This window comes from Epinephelus fuscoguttatus, linkage group LG12, assembly GCF_011397635.1.
Source record: "Epinephelus fuscoguttatus linkage group LG12, E.fuscoguttatus.final_Chr_v1".
Lineage (NCBI taxonomy): Eukaryota > Metazoa > Chordata > Actinopteri > Perciformes > Serranidae > Epinephelus > Epinephelus fuscoguttatus.
The window spans coordinates 10147285-10164833 of NC_064763.1; the positions used below are offsets into that span (position 1 = coordinate 10147285).

Consider the following 17549-nt stretch of genomic DNA (forward strand, 5'->3'; position numbering starts at 1 on the left):
CTCCGCACATGCCAAGATTCAGTGACACAAAACCAGTCGAGAGCCAAATGGCCACTAGGCTTTTGTGTTAGTTTAAATAAATCCCACTTTGGAGAGGAATATGTTCCTCTGGACTTTGATGCAGTGCAATATCCTGGGGTTTGAATAAAGTGACTCCAAATACACCAATGACTTCCATCTGCTCAGTGAGTTATGCTTGTAAATTCTGCAATTAGATGCATAGTTAATTCCTGCTATCTATCCCTTTATAGCTCGTGAGTTTGGTGGCAAAGACCACCAAGCTGTCAAGCGCTGGCACCAAGTCGAGAACATTTTATCTCTCAGCGCGATGACTCGTACAGTGATAGAGCTGAAGAATTTATTAAGTGTCTGGTAAAGTCACCATGTTGCACACTTACTCTCAAACTTCACTCATTTTATTTGTGATTAAAAAACCTCAGCATTCTTAAGGATGAATTAGTTTCAGCTTTAATCATGAAAATATACTTGCAGTGCGTGAGATTGCCAAGAGAATGTCTAAAATAATTAGTAACAGGCACATGAGGTATCTCTGGGACAGGGACGAGCTCCTGCGCAGAATGTGATGACTGTGAAGTGGAGTTGGCAGTCGCTCTCAGGAAGCAACATGACCTCATGGTTGCAAGTGGGATCTTGAGATTCAAGAATCATTAGAAATAGACCATAATACATGAATGTAGCTGCAGGGGAAAATAGGGAACAGTACAGTAACTTAAGAGCAACTCAGTCGATTAAAAAAAAGAAATCTGCCAGAAAATGGGAATTTGTTTCATTGCGTGATACTTTCTCCTTCCCTCCCATGGACTGCCTCTTCTACAGAGTTTAAAGGCTATTCAGCAATCCATCACTCCATTGATCAGCGCAAAAGAGAGGTGCGAGTACAGCAGCAGCCTCCTGCACAAGTCTCTGTCACCACCCCCGCCCATCTCAATCCTCCCATCTGTTTGGCTACAAATTAACATGGACAATAAAGCTGCATTTTCACAATAGTGACGAGCTAACGAGAAAAGAGATCCAAGAGATGCAAAATACTGTTGCAATAAAACTGCTTTGTCACGGTCCATTTGGGCTTGAAAAAAAAAGCTTTTTAGCTACAGAAATGTGACACATATTCTCCCTCTCAGCATTGTTCTTCATCACTCAGCAGCTGAAAACAAAAGTAGGCCAAACAGTAGGAGGATATTGAAATTCGAACAGGTGGGTAGGCGTTTCAAATCTGAGCGTAATCAGATCTGATTAAAAGCCATAGATCTCAGCACATGGTGAAGCAAACACTTATGAACATAAATATGCACAGAGCATATATATTGTATATTTTGCTTATTTTGTGCAGTGAAAATGTATTTCCCCTTTATTTTTATAATTACTCATTTTTATTCATCTACTCTCAGGCACAGTGTGCACTCATCAACATTACTTGTTAATGTGCCAGTCCGAGCCAAAAGGTCTAATTTTCAACTGTTGTCCCTATGCCTAATTTTAAAGTGGGCATGAAAACAGCAAAACAAAACACACAACAGTAAAATTAGAAGCAGAGAAAGCAAAATATGAACAGTTAAACGGGATAAAAAGCTCATAGAAATAAGGCAGCATCATGGAAAGTTGGACATGTTAAAAGCAGGCAATAAAATAAGACAATGTTAAAGGAGCAGTGTGTAAGATTTACAGGGATTTAGTGGCATCTAGTGGTAAGGATAGCAGATTGCAACCAGCTCCAACTTCTCCCAGTTAACATTCCTTCAGTGTTCATCGTTCAGGAGCATTTGACTGGGAGGCAAACTATCCCCAGAGGTCCCTCCCTCTACAAATGAAACAGGCCATAAATAAAGCAGTTTCACATTACATATGAGCGTTTTTCAGTCCCTGCTTAACTTTTCTTCTGATATAGACAGAAGAGGTAGAGGTTTTTACTGGGAGCTGGATTTTCCACATAGGTCTCTTCCTCTCCAAACAAATGGAAAAGATGATTTAAACCGGTAAAAACTCGGTTCGACTGGAACAATGTTCAGCTTGACAGAAACAGGCCGCTAGCCCAGCGCCTGTTAATGTGTGCTAACCTTTTTTCTCTGATAACCTAAGATCCAGACACATTCAACTTGGTTTGAATCATATTTGAAGGACAGGAACTACTTTGTGTTGATCAGTAATTACACATCTGATTGTACAAAAATGATACAACGAGGAGTTCCTCAAGGCTCTGTTCTTGGGCCTCTTCTGCTTAAAAGGTTAAGTGTTTAATATTTAGGGGGATTTAGTGGCATCCAACTAGAATTCCTCCAATGTCCATTGTTCATTGTTTTTGGGTTGTTGTTTTTTTTTTTTACCTAAAGCCAAATTATTAGCAGATGTCTCCTTTCAAAAACAAATGGCTCAGATGATTTGAACCAGTAAAAACACTGAATAAAGCAGTTTCATGTTACAAATCTGTGTTTCTCCATCACTGTTCAACTTGCTGGAAATAGGTTGCTAGCCTAGCACCTGCTAATGTGTGCTCACCTTTTTTCTCAGAAAACTTGAGATCCAGATGTCCAGGAGGTTTTCACCAGAAGCTGAATTATCTACAGAGGTCTCTTCCTCTTCAAAACAAATGGACCTGGTGATTTAAACCAGTCGAAACGCTGAATAAAGCAGTTTCACTTTAAAAATCTCTGTTTTTCTGAGGCTGTTCATTGTGAAACAGCTGCTATACAGTAGCTGACACAAAAAAATACACAAATGGCCGTTTCTAGAGTTGGTGTTTGGTTTGTCCGCTCTGGGCTTTTGTACAAATACAGCAGTGCAACATGGTGCGCTCCATGGACATGGACCCATTACCTATGTAGATATAAATGGATCTTTCCAAGGTTATGAAAACAAAACATCCTTATTATCAGGCGATTATACACAAAAGAAAAACATAATTATTACATTCTATTCCATTTCTGCCCGTGTATCCCCTAAAATCCTATACACTGTAACACTGAAGAGTATATTTACAGCAATCTTAAAACAGTGGGCTTCCAGGATGGCCCTGCTTCTCGTCTCTACATCTTTACGGGTTTCCAAGTTTGCAGGCTAAAAACATAATAGTAATGGAAGGTGAAAGACAACAGAAATGAAATCACACCACAGTGCGAAAGCAAGTGCTTTAGGCGTTTGTGAAACAGGTAAATGATCTTTCCAACACTTTCCTACTGAGAGAGGCTGAGAGGAAGGACCATTTGCGCCCCTTTCAAATCCCTCAGATGTACTGGACTGCTGTAGAGTAAGTCTTCATTTCCCCCCTTGGCCACACACACACACTCACACACATACACACACCAGCGACAGGGGCAGCAACTCTCCTTTGGCAGGGACACTAAGCACTGAACAGCTCCGAGCACAGCAGGAGACTTTGGCCACCTGCATACTGTGGAGTGGAGATAGAGAGACAAATCCAAGACTGAAATTGGTGATAGACACTACAACATTTCCTTTTTCCACTCCAAGGATTTCAGCAATTTGTTTTCAAGGTTTAAACTGTGCTTAGGTATGAGGAGCGGCATAAAACGAAATAAATCAAAGACTTCCCATTGCTATGGGTGCTAAAACTGATTCACTTTTATGGCACTGGAAGAGGAAAAAAATGCTTTTATTGTTCCCCAGGCCCGGCAAAGACCTATGCAAAATGTAAACAATGTTTGAGCCTACCTTTGAGCCTTGTTACAAGGGCCAACTACTGTGCAGTGTTCATTAGAGTGGAAATGATATGTGCAAACAAAGAGAGGCTCCCAAGCAGCACACTCTGCTGCGTCTTTTCATCTCAGAATTGCAAATGAATGCAGCCTCCTCACCTGGTCCCTGCAGGCAGTGTCCCAGTGCCTCCAATCAGTGCTTTATTGACAGCAGGCATCCAGCAGAAAACTGGGAGCGCTAATAGTAGAAGATGATGCCTGATAAACACGCCCTCCCCTCTAACTGCTTATCCCCCCACATATTTTACTGCCTGGCAGGGTGGCCTCTAACCAAGGTCAAATTGTGGAGATGCTCGGCGAGCGGAGCTGCTTATGCCAAAAAAAAAAAAAAGAAAACGGAGCACAGTGTTGTTTAAGAGTTAGTTCTGACTCAGTTTGGCTGTTCTCCATCTGCTTTGTAATTTTAAAAGGTTCTTTGTCCGTACTGGCACAGAATCTTGTTGGAGGAGACAAGTGGTTTCTATGAATATACGGAATATACCAAGAAAAGTACAGAATTTCAGTCAAATTCCAGATGAAATGTAAAAGATGTGAAGAACCAACGTACTCTGATGTTCTGCTGAATAAGCAAATGAATCATATGCAGTATGCAGTAGTGTCAAAGGTATACTATGCAGGATCATCTGCTATTGTTTCCAAACACCCTCACCAGAGAAAGTGAAGGTGTAAGTCAAGATTATCTTTAATTTCATGTTTCGCCTTTTTGGCGCCTGGATGCCTGCTGCTTAATGTCTGGTACCTGGCTGCTTCCTTTTTATAAGGTCCCAACCTCACTTGAGCACTGTAGGGACTCATGCCCGAAAACGTCCATAACACCGAAAATAAGAAGAAAACTAGAATTACTGCCACGCAGTTGGACGCCTCCACAAATCAGTCGAGTTGCAATTAACCAGACTTACATGTAGCCATGACAGCTGACAATGCTTCATATATGGGTGTTGCTGCAAAGAAGCTGCAAATTCTAAAATGTGGATGCTTCACACACATCTTTAATCTGGCAGCGGAGGAAATCTATACAATCAGCAGTTTCAGGGTGGTCCCCCAAGATTAGTCTAACCAAGCATCTCCCCTTCTGTTCCTGAATTATGGTGGAAGACAATGGCCAGAAAGAACATTTGGCAAAATATTGATGTCACAGTGAAGTTGAGCTTTGACCTTTTGGATATCAATTGTCATCACCTCATCATTTCATCCTAATAGACATTTGTGTGAAGTTTTGTCATAATCAGCATGGGAATTCTTGAGTTCTGGCCAAAAACATGTTTTGTGAGGTCACAGTGACTTTGACCTTTGAACACCAAATTTTAATCACTTCATCCTTGACACCAAAAGGACGTTTGTGAAAATTAGAGAAAATACCCTCAAGGCCTTCCTTAGATATTGCCTTCATGAGAATGAGATGGACGTAAGGTCACATTGACCACCAAATTCTTATCATTTCATCACAGAGTCTAAGTGGACGTTTGAGCCAAATTTGAGGTTATTCCCTTGAGGCCTTTTTGTTCATGAGAATGAGACAGACTCAAGGTGACCACCAAATTGTAATCATTTCACACTTGAGGAAACTCCTTTAAGGTATTCCTCAGACATTGCAATCAAGAGAATGGGACGGATGGACAACCCAAATACAAAATGCTCCTGGCCCCGGCCATTACTGGAAGCATAATATGAAAATACAGGCAGAGGGCAGAGTCTTTGCAGAAAAATACAACACCACTCATTTCTTCTGGGTCATAAGTGATGGTTGAAAGGGATTACTTTTGTGTGGGTCCATACATTATTTTTTTTCGGAAAAACCCTGTATAGTATATTCTTAAGACTACTGGCATGCTACATTATTGTATAAGGCATCTCTCTCCTTGGAGGTGCAGCGTTAGACTTCCAGTGCAGCAAATGTCTGTGGCCAAACCATTCTGTCTAAATAACAGGGAGGGTGGCATGGTAAACACAGACTTGCTTGGCTTTGTCGAGCTAATGACTTCCTGCTCCAGTGGCTTGTGAAACAGTGTTAGAGCCAAAATAAGTAAAATCGGGAGCAGAATTTAATCTGTCACTCAATGGAAAGCCTTTAAGCAGAAACATGCAGCCACCCAGAGGGTGCACGCAAGTGAAGTGAAATTACAGCAAAAGCTCCCTGGCACAGAGTGAAGCGCCGGAACAGGTTGTGTATAGGAATGAGGACTACAGATTGGTTGGATAAATAGGGGATTCTTTAAAGCAAAACACGCTGAGTGTGAATGTCAACCAAGGTGGTAATCTAAAACCATCAATCCCTTTGAAATCTAGGTAAGCTGCACCTATGTAGAATAGAGATTGATGTAGGGAGGAAGACTGCGCTTGCTCTCGGTTTTTGATCTTTTCTGAATTCGCCCCGAGCTTGGTTTTGAACTATGGAGCTGCGCAGCACTCATTTAACAATCCATGTGTTGCGAGGTAGTGCAAGAAATTCAGTCTTCCAAACGGCTCAGAATTAATCATTTCAATGAATTGTTTGTTTCCTCTGTAGTCTCCTGGGAAAAGTGGATGGGTATGATGAGAAGTTACTCTGGGGTGGATGAGCTAAAATTAATCAAACACATCAATGGCTTGTTTTTTCTAAAAACCATCCTGCTTCCTTTCTAACCTCCTTTTCTCCTACTGTTTTCTGACAGTGGTGAATACGAAACAAAACTGCATCCGATTTATACCTCTGTGCAATTACAGCAAGCCAACATTGATTCTGTAAACAAACAGCTGAATTTATTTACTGAAAAAGAAAACCTCCAAAATCACTCGTATCACAAATGATCTGTTCAATAATGAAAATAGACGAGCCTTTTCATAAGATATGATGAAGTGTACAAACTTTTTAAAACATAATGTGTAATGCCAGCAACTCCAACGTAGAGGCAGTGAAACTTAATATATATATTTTTTTCATTTAACAAGTCTATTCTGAATCACTGACATCAAAGTTTCCCATGTTCCACATTAATATTCATGTGTGAAGCAAAGGAGGAAAAAAAAACAAAAAAAAAAAACCCAGAGAAAATAAGACATGAAATGCAGATTAGCCTCTTCTGAGAAGATATGCAAATAGCAAGTCAGACACTTGGAGCTTTTCTTTTGCACACGAGCAGACAGACCACATGCACATACTGTATATGCTTTTATATTCAAATCTACCTACACATAATTTAAATAGAGTTTGAAATTCACAAGGTCACAATCATCTGAGGATATCATTATAATTCTGTAAGGCTGAATACAGAAATAACCAGCGGGTTTCCTGCGTGTCTGGACAGCAATAAATCACATAAAGAGATTGAAATATAAGAACAGACAGGCTTTAATTTAGGGGTATTTTTGGCAGTATTCTATGAGGTAATACAGAGTGGACAGTTGGCTGAGGGAGTAAAAATGAATGCGGAAAACAATCCCAAAACTTCAACATCGGAGTCCTTCTAGATATTAAAATACACACAGCCTGGGAATAACTCAATATAATAATATGGTTTGCTCATGAGTGGTCATGGACAAATAACCTCTAAAAGTCCCGACCGCAAATTTTCTCACATGCAAAAATTTCACCGATTTAATGAGCATAGTCTTTGGCACCTCAAAATTGGGAGACCATGTACTGGAAAGGATGGAATTATTTTACTGCTTAAACCAATATGTTCTAAAAAACCCTCAGTTCAAGACAATCTGCACATAAGTATGTAATTCACACATCAAAATGGACTTTATTATAGAGGAATATTATTCTTCAGGATTCAACATCAAAAGGAGCTTTAATTTCTAATATATGGAAGAAATCCAGTGTTGGTGAAAAGTTAGAGACACCACACCTCTCTGCATCTGTAAGGTCTCTAAAGCTCTACACAAAACTCCTTTATTTTAGCAAAAAAAATCTATTCCCTTTGAACCTTAAGAAATATGACACAAGTGGACAAAAGCATGACTGAGCCTCAAAGGAGCCAAACCAGAAGTATTATGGCATGAAGAGATGTGAATAAATCAGAAATATGTCATAAACCTTATCTTAATAAAATACCTCTTTTACTAAAAAAATCTTAATTCATCTGAATATCATGTTTATGTAAAGGCTGTGATTCCACATGTAATGTTATATATCTATGGTTACTATATATATACACTCTCAGATCAGACATTGCTTTCAATCCAGCAATTCAAACATATGCATCACATCCAACAGCTTAGGTCGAATAGAAATATATTTTCCAAAATGATTTGTACTGTGATGTCAGCCATCATGACCTAGCATCACTTTGTCCAGATGATGGCTATCACAACTTGGAACAAGAGCCACATGTAAACTTACAGCGAGATAATTAATTGAAAATGGGTTAATTCCTCCCAACGCGCTCGTCCACATTAATGGGGGAAGGAGATAAGAACAGTCTTAATGGCTGGTCAGACCTTCTCGGAGAAGTGTAGCCAGAGCGGGCTTATCTAAATCCTCTTGGCAGAGCTATCTGAATAGTCAGAGAGGAGTGCAGAGGGGAGCTTAAATTTGCCTGAAAAGCAGCTCTTATGAATAAAGCAGCGGCAGGAAGTTCTCCTGAACTTTACTGTTCTTTATTAACTAACTTATTCGCAGCCCAGTCACTAGGAAAAAAGTTGGCATTGTACATTTCTGCAAACCAAGTATATGTTACATATGTATGTTTCAAACATATCATATCAGCGTTTCTATACTGACATCGTATATGAGCTGACCTTGTCATCAGGAGGTGAAGAGGATGGTGGATGGCGTGTCACCTAAGTGTGATGCCTGCCAAGCCGCCTACCGCTGCACAACACTCTTTGAGATCAACAAACAACAAAGCCGTGAATCATTGCTGTTTCCAGCAGCTTTTTAGACACCAAACATGAGTTATTTTTAGCGATCGTGGCTGTTTTTCCACTGGGAACAGTGCCAAGAAAAGTGGTTGTTTTTTCCCAAGACATCGCAGTTTTTCCAGCAGGAATTGTGCCCCTAAATCAGGTATTTGAAATCAACCATAACTGTTTTTTGCGCCTAAAAATAATAACGTACAAATGTAATGTGTGCCAAAACATAAATGCCAACATTTTTTCCTTGCGATTTGGTTGCTTATTCAATATGTTGTGTTAAATAGAACAGAAAAAGTACATATTAACCAAAGAAGCAACGTGACTTCATAATGTGAATGAGTTCGCCATAATAAGTAAAATATAACAGAAAGCCCAGGCTAAACTATCTGAAAACAATGTTCCTCTGGAAGCAGCTGGCCTCTCTTGCTGGCTGAGAAGTGGTAGTAGAGTTGTAAAGGATGGTTCGTGTCCCTCCTGTGTGTTTGATGTCACTGATGGGATAAGGTGACCTGAGTTTGGGTTACGATGCACTCTCTGCCACCGTGCCTTCGCTGTCGCTCTGCCTCAGCGACTGCCTGCTGGAGTCTCTGTCCACTTCATCCTCTTCATCAGATTTGCCAAGACTCAGGTGTCTGCCGCACACAGGAGGGCTACAGGGGTCAACACACACACAGACACACCATTATATCATTACTTGGCTACTTACAGTAGACAAAACTGAAAGGCGTAAAGGAGAAAAAAAAGGTTGTCATAAAAAATATGGCATGGGAAACCACAAGCAATTTAGGCCGCAAGATTACATTCTTCCCCAGGCAGTAAACAACACATCCCTGGAGGTGTGCATAGCATATGTGCACATTGTTATCATGGAAGCTTTTCTAAATTTTAATTAGGAGCAACACGTCCTCAATGCATCACAAATATTCTTGGTCCACCGCTCCTAGATGAAACAGTGTTACCAAGAATTACCCAGAAAAATAATAACAAAAATTCTGGTCTTTTAACACCATAAATAACCGACAGAAAAGCCATGCATGAGGACTGTGACATAATGTTCATATTAGTAAATAATATGTGCAGTTCATGCAGTAAATGTCAGGTGTCAGCATTGATGAGCTCAATAATTCACATCTCAGCTAAGAAAAAAATTCTGTGTCATGTATTTCATGTTGCTCCTACCTACCACACTCATTAAAGGTCATTTAAAACCGTGGTCCTACATCTTTAGATTATGTTGTCATGACAACACATGGCATGACAAGCACTGAATGCATTACTTGAATACCAACTGTGGAGATTTCATGCATCCGCACTGCCATGAGCACTGCTCTTTACAGTAATACACCCAGAGGACAGCCAGCACAAAACAACTGCAACATGTCCTTTCAGTGCAATAACACTTACAGAGAACAACCAGAACTGTCTCCACTCTATTTATAATTATCCGCAACATGATCAAGTGTATTATGAAGTGTTAGATATCTGAAATAGGCTCAAGTACTCTGCGTTCAAGCCTTGCCATACAAACTGCTGCATCTCGACATGGAAGATGTGTGAGTTAGTCAAAGCGAGTGAGACATTAGAATGAGCGCTAAGAATAAGAACTGAAATTACTCACAGGCATGTTAATCTACAGTGAAAGTGACACTTTGTTTAAAGGAGGTGTTTTAATCATTTTTTGGGGCTGAGCTGTTGTTGCCTCGTGTACTAGGCAGCAGCGCTCTTGGCAAACTGGTAGCGTGGAAGCTCTCTAGTGGTGTTACAGATTAAATTTTGAACACGCTCAGAGTGCTTAAAAGAAACAGTGACTCCAAACTAAAACACTGAGTTGGATTGCAAACTCATTTAGTACTTCTATGACAACAGTTATATTGTTGACATGGCCGCATACTGTATGTGCCAGTGCAATCTTCAGTCAACCTGGCTGAATTCACCCTACAGTGATTCAAGAGAGAAAGAGCCGGTGTTTAACTAGAGAGGCAAACATGTTCAAGGACAATAGGAAAAAAAAAAAAAACACTCAAGCCTGCTGTCTTGCATTTTTTAAATTCACACAGGAGGCAGAGATGCTCCAACTGTCAGTAAAATTACTCTCAAAATAGATAGACTTTTGAAGCTTAGAGCTAAACTTAGCATTTTAATTATGAAGCAAAGTATTCCCATCAAGTAAATATCAACAGTATTGTCACACCTCTTTAAACTCTTCCCAGTTAAAGAAAAAAAAATGTGTAATTTAGTTTTTGCCTAACTGCCAACATCTGTTTGTGTTTGAAGACCAGCCACAGCCAGACTAGCCTCTTTCAACACTATGTGCTTATAACAGCATCAAACACGACGTCAGGAGACACACTGCAATCCATCTTTGGAAAATGGAAATAAGAACGTAGCACTGCTTCACAACAGCAGCATGTGTGATGACTAGTATTTCAGTGCTTTGCTTTCGATGGACAACTAAATGTCAAAGAAAGAAAGTTTGTCAATGAATTGCAATGACATATTACAGTATATCTCTCAATATATTATATCTGCAGCTGCCAGTAATATAAACTGGAGACATAGCTACTGTATGCTGCAGTAAATTGGTGAAATGAGGACAAATGTTGGCAGGAGCAAAGGAAGAAAAATCGGCGGCATGCACTAATTGGCCGATGTGACTTTTGAAAAATGTAGCTACTGTAGGGCTAGTACAATACAAGTTAACATTAGTGCATCAGAGTCAGAGTGAATACAAAACATTCACACACAGCAAACTAAGTTAGTTCATTCAGTGAATAATCCTGGCTCAGTGCCATTGCCAGGCTCCTGGTTACTATCACACCAAGCATCACCTTCTACTTTCGGTCTCAGTCACTGTCAGGCTTGTAGAGGTACTTCATCATCAAGCCATCCATCTTCTTCTGCTGCTTCTTCTTGTTATCCTTCTTGCTACGACTTGCAGGCTCCTTCTCGTCATCATCAGATGGTTGTTTCGGGGCCCTTTTAACACTGCTGGAGCTGCGGTAGGAGATGGTCGAGTCGGAGGAGGAGGAGGACGACGACTCTGAGGAGGAGGAAGACGAATCTTCCGACTCACTTTCCTTCTTCTTAGATCTCTTCTTGGACTTCTTGCCCTTCTTCCCCTTTGAGCTCTTTCTGCTGCGACGCTCATCTGAGGAGGAGTCGCTGGACAGAGAGACTTTGCCTTTTTTATCTTTACGACTGCGGGAGCTGCTTGTGCTCACAGTGCTGGATGGCCGATTGTAGTCCAGAGCAGAGCCCGATGAAGAGCGAAGTACGCTGGATGTGCTGCAGCCGAGCCCCTCATCTTCTCCTCTCTTTCTACTGTCCTCACTTCCTGGTCCCTTCTTCTCCACCTCTTCCTCATCACTTAACTCATCAAGGTTGCTGCGCTTGAACTTAATAGGTTTGAAGCTCAGCACCTCGTTGATGGCAGCCTCCAATTCAGGGTCCAAGTAGTTTCGATGGGTGACTGTCTTGATGTCAGATGAGTCTGGCAGATTGCTGTCTGAGGAGCGTGGCTCGGCCGGGGTGGAAAAGCTGCGACTGAGGGAGCGGGGACTGTAGGATGAAAGCCCCCCTTCACTGAAAGCCATACTACGGCCATCATCATCATCATCGTCGTTATCATGCAGGCCGAATTCACTAAGGCCACAGCTGCGGGCAAGGGACAGGCGGGAGCTACTGCGCTTGTCGTCCTTCCAGGAGCTGCTGCGATGCAGCAACCGAGGGCTGGAGCGGCTCACGCTGCTGATAGTCGACTTATTGTCATCATCCATGTCCAACATGCCCCTTCTGGTAGACACCCTGCTGGGAGCCACAGAGGACACCACGGAGTCTTTATCAAATTCAGGGCTGCTGCGGGAGCTCCAGCGGGAGTCCAGGCCCTTCCTGGCTCTGCTGGAGGCTTCAGAATAGGCCAAGGAGATGACAGAGCCTTTATCGTCTAAGTCTTCCTGTGCCTGGCTCTTCTTCCAATCCTCCTGGAGCGCTCCAGACTTAGACTTGGCTTTGCGCATGGAGGCCTGGTCTGGTGTGTCGGGCTGTTCTTTGAGAGTGCTAAATAAGGAGCTCTCATCGCCTGTCCCTCCTATGGAGTCTTTCAGGTTGGAACGCTTCCTGTAGCTCAGGGAACTCATGACAGACACTGATCTGTTCTGCTCTATCTCTTTTCCATCTTTGCTTCCGTCATTCATATTCTCCTTACCCTCTTTTACCTCCTTGGTATCTGCATTTGCTGCATATCTAAAGGGTTATGCATAAAATTGACACAAGAGACAACCAACAGAAGACAAATACAAAAAAAATCAGATCTCCATATACTTGAGAAATTCTAAATTATTGCCATCTTTAGTTGTGTACAGCATGCTCCATGTGGTAGCTGAGACTTTTGGTACTTTGACAGAATATTACATTTGTCATTTTCATTTTGTCCTTGGGACCAGTCAAGAGTCTATTGCTGTTATGTACAGTATACACTGTAGAAAGTGAGGCAATCAAGCAGCAAGGAGATCTATCTAACTGGCAGAGGCGTCATTAAGCAGGCGTGCCAACTGGCCACGGGCCACTTCAATAAATCTGACAGCAGCCGCTTCCCCGTTCCGCCTCCTGTCATTAGACAGATTACTGGGAGAGAGAGATGACACCTAATCATATGAAATACCCATCCTTCTGTTGCAGACTGCCCCAGGTAATCCTGGGTCCTTTTTAAGGCTGGCAATGTGGGTAGTTTTATCACTGTGAAACCATGAGGATGTACATGGTTGTCTGTCATGATGCACAAGGATGTGGGCACTAACCTGGTGCTCTTCAAGCTTCCTTCATCTGACAGGGTCTTGGTGGAGCCTTTGTTCTTCGAGAGCCATGACTTAACTCCATCCACGCGGTCCTCCACCTCAGAATCTGTTTCTGTGTCATCTCCGCTGCAAAGAAAAAGAATCAGCTACTGTTTGAGGGCAGCTTCCAAGACTCCAACACAACACAGCAAAGAATATTTAACAAGTCATTTTTACATCTTCAAGCGCAAAACTCTTGCAATCAAGTGAGATAATTCCCTTCATATTAAATAGAAATGTAATTAATGGCCTTAATCTGCCTTATGCAGCAATTCAGACTATTTACACTAAATGACTTATGTGAATATTCTACACAGTGTACCATCACAGGAATTACACAGGCAAAATAATGGTTAGTTTTCACATATCACAAGCTTTTGGTTAGTTAATTTAAACCTGTGTTCCTTCTCTTATAACAATCAAGGTTAGTATGATGCAAGACAATCCAGAGAGGCCTCAGGTAAGCATGATTATGTGATACAACAATAACATAATCAAGGTGTTCTTTTAACAGAATGTTGAGCAGACGTAGATGAGCGATCTAGGCAGAGATGAAGCTGTTGGAGGCATAATTAACTTGTTTGGCTGGTTCTGGGCTGCTAGCATCTGTGTGGCATGTCACCTGCTCCTGGTGATTGTTATTGGAGTGGAGCCATGAGACAGCCCCGTGGCCCTGCTCTTGACATAACAATCAATATACAGAGACCTGTGGCTACTGATGAAAAAGCGCGGTAGATTCCCGCCTCGATAAGGTCAATCCTGATTCATTCCAAATCCATGGTGAATTTTCTGAATTATGCATCCCGTTGTCCTAGAAGAGTAATGTGACAGAAAATGGTGAGGAAGAGGAAAGCAGAGTGGCCTATTACCTCTAAGCCGATACTGCCATCATGGTCAAAATGTGTTTGGGAGATGCATTATGCAAAAAACTTCTCCATTTTTGTGAGGACATACTGCTTCCAACCTTAATGCTAGCTGGCACATGTGTAATAAATAATTTTCACACTCAAAGAAACCGTTTTAAAGGAACAGTGTGTACAATTTAGGGGGGGTTTAGTGACATCTACAGGTGAGGATCACAGATAGCAACTAGCTGAAAATTCTCCTAGTTCGAATTCCTTCAGTGTTCATTGTTCAGGAGGTTTTTACTGGGAGCTGAATTATTGCAGAGGTCTCTTCCTCTCCAAAACAAACAGACCAGGTGATTTACACTGGTAAAAAACACTGTATGAGGCAAGTTTCACATCAGAAATCATTGTTTCTCCGATGGCGTTTGGCACATAGCAAACGAGATGCTCGCCCAGCACCTGCTAATGTGTGGTCACCTTTTTTACCTAACAACCAAATTATCCACAGAGGTCTCCTCCTCTCCAAAACACTGAATAAAGCTGTTTCATGTTAAAAAAAAAAAATCATTATTTTTCCAACGCCCTTGTTGTGGAGGGACTGCAAATTGTATTTTCACTGTTATGTGAAAAGGCAAAAGGCCCTCTGGGTTACTGTAGGGGCATGGCGGTGCAACATGGTGAGCAGTGGTCGAGAGCTGACTCTCTATGTAGATATAAATGGCTCATTCTGGGAAATAAAAACACAATGATTCTCATTTCTGCCAATATATTTCCCTAAGTCCTACACACTGGGCCTTTAAAGCTGCACAGAGACTCATGTGTTTAGAAGACCAAAACTACATTTGACTTGTGATGATGTGGTGAGCTCTGTCAGAGGAAATTACATTTTCCATTTTGTTTTGGGTTTCAGAGCAGGACACTGTATATTAAACACACTGTCGCAGGGCAGACGGTGGCAATGATGACAGGGTTTTGTAGAGGAGCTGCAATTTTCTATTCCAGATCTTCATTCTCGGACTGGCTTATCTATCTGAGCCCCGGAACATGTTGCAAAATGTTGGGGAAAAAATGCTCATAAGTAGCAAACACAGTATTCAAAGAGGTGTGAGATGACAGCCAGACTGCTGAGCTCTATCATTTGTCCCCATACCACACATCCATCTTCGTTGGTCTCCCAGTGAACAGCATGCCATTTTCTTTGTCACCAAGCCTTGTGTCACACGTTCCGTCATGTTTCCTCAGAGAACAAAGTGTCCTCTCTCCTTTTTTTTTTTTTTTTTTTTTTTTTGTTAACACAAGAGAGGTGGTGGCGTTGCTGGTAGTGTGTGAGTATTGTGAGAGGGTAAGCACAGACAGAAAAAAAAGCCTCAGAGACTGAATAGCATTTAGGCTTTCAAGATTTCTAAGAACATTAACACATTTAACTTTCCCATCATCGACCTTACGGCCAGGCTTTCGGGGGGAGGGGGGGGGGGGGGGGAATAAATGGCCTGATTATGCTATTTTATACAGGAAAACCTGCTCATTTCGGGATCTGAGAGGTGCTTCATTAGGCAGCAAGCTAAAATTGTGAGTCCAAGTTCAGCTTTTATATCACCCCTTTATTTTCCACTGCCTCTCTTCTCCACTGCATGCTAACTACAAGTGATAAACGCCCACTGAAACAAGATAATAGGTTCATTAATACTGGAAAGCTGATTACACATGCTGCCCATTTGTCATCTCTGTGATACTGTGACTTTTTAACATGATATATCACACAACAAAATACTGAAACCAGCCCACAGCAAAATCGTCTCCCTCTTACCCCCTCTCTCTCACACTCACATACACAAAATAAAAGGTGGCTTGCAATTGAGTGCTGTGCAAATGGTGTCACAAACGATTTGTCCTTGGCCCCACACTACTAGCTAACCAGTCCTGAGGCTCGTAGATACAAACAAGCCCCGAGAATTTAGAAGTGAACATTAATAGCTTCTGACAATTGGCCTGCACTGGTTGTAAATCTTTGTCACAAATACTTAGACTCAGCATCAAATCTCGTATGGCTTGGTTCTATCACTTTAGCACTTAAGCCACCAACACCATATTTTAAGGATATCTGTTCAACATGAGCTAATTATAGATTGACAAAAAGAGCATATCATTTATGTTACTAAAACAGTGTACACTGAACACTCTGTGACGTTACTCACTCATACTTGCAGATAATCAGCACGAAAAGTAAAAAAATGCAACCATTCTATTCTCTATTCTGTACTGCACAGTCCTGCATTAGGGGAGAACTCAGTTGGTCATCACACTTTTAATATTTATTTGAACCCCTCTAAATCTGTACCCTCAGCCCATTCCCACTCCTAACTCGTCAATTACCGCAGGTTTGTTAGTGTGCCTTGGCATCATTTGCACAGTGGTACCCTTCGCAGCAGGTGGCTGACATAAACTACCATGACATAAAAAGCAGGAAAGTACTACAGGTGGGAGCAGAGGTGGATGGGTCAAACAAACTTTGGATTTTTATCTGGGGGCCCACTGTTCATTTCCCGTGTAAAACCAGGAGTCAGTTGAGTTATTTTAATATAGTATGCTGTAGTATGTGTCACATGCTTCGACAGTAACCATGATGTTTTTTTCTAAACCTAACCACATACTTCTCTTGCCTTAACCTAAGGAAATAAACCTGAAAACAAAGCGTTTTACCTACATTGTAAGTTTACTGTGAAAAAGGCTGTATGTATGAAACAAGCAGAAACTGTATATTTTGTGTGAAAATGAAAGTGTATTTGGACAAGATATAATGAGTGTTAATAGACACACAGTTCCTGAATGCCAAAAACTTACGCAGGACGGTACCTAGCTCATCATATTTTGATGTGTAGTTCCACAGACAAAGCTGCATTTTTTGATGAGTTGGGGTGAAAATTTGTTGGTATCCTTAACAGATTCCCTTTCAATATGTAACAAAAGCCTAAAATATCAGTGGGATATGGAATCTCCTTAAACTTCTTAAGCTAATTCTGTTCAAAAGATATGGACTGTCAAATTGTCTTGTGCACCTCTGACATTCATCCCCATTGTGGGATTGGTTGTCACACGCAGTGGGGTTGGTTGTCCCTATGTTGGTTTAATGGGTAAAAATAAAAAATAAAGGCAATCTTAAAAATAAATTTTAAACTTTAAATTCACTGCAAGTTTTCATTGGAATCCAACAACCTAACCAGGGCATGCATCAAGATAACGCATAAGATTGCATTTCTTTTGCAGTGCATTTCCATCCTTACATAACATAATAAAGAATA

General features: G+C 41.3%; 1 protein-coding gene across 2 annotated transcripts in view; it reads right to left on the reverse strand.

Annotated features, from left to right (window-relative positions):
• Positions 1–7041: 7041 nt before the first annotated feature.
• LOC125898191 (unconventional myosin-XVIIIa-like) overlaps positions 7042–17549 on the reverse strand; it is a 66404-nt gene continuing 55896 nt past the window's right edge. Inside the window, exons 44-46 of one of the 2 annotated variants that reach the window (XM_049591910.1) lie at positions 13367–13489; positions 11399–12812; positions 9083–9220 (exon numbers count right to left, since the gene is read on the reverse strand). In XM_049591910.1, the coding sequence (XP_049447867.1) occupies positions 11414–12812; positions 13367–13489 (1522 nt within the window). In that variant the 3' untranslated portion in view covers positions 9083–9220; positions 11399–11413. Of the gene's footprint in view, positions 9221–11398; positions 12813–13366; positions 13490–17549 lie in introns of both variants that reach the window. The other variant, XM_049591911.1, reaches the window with a different exon arrangement.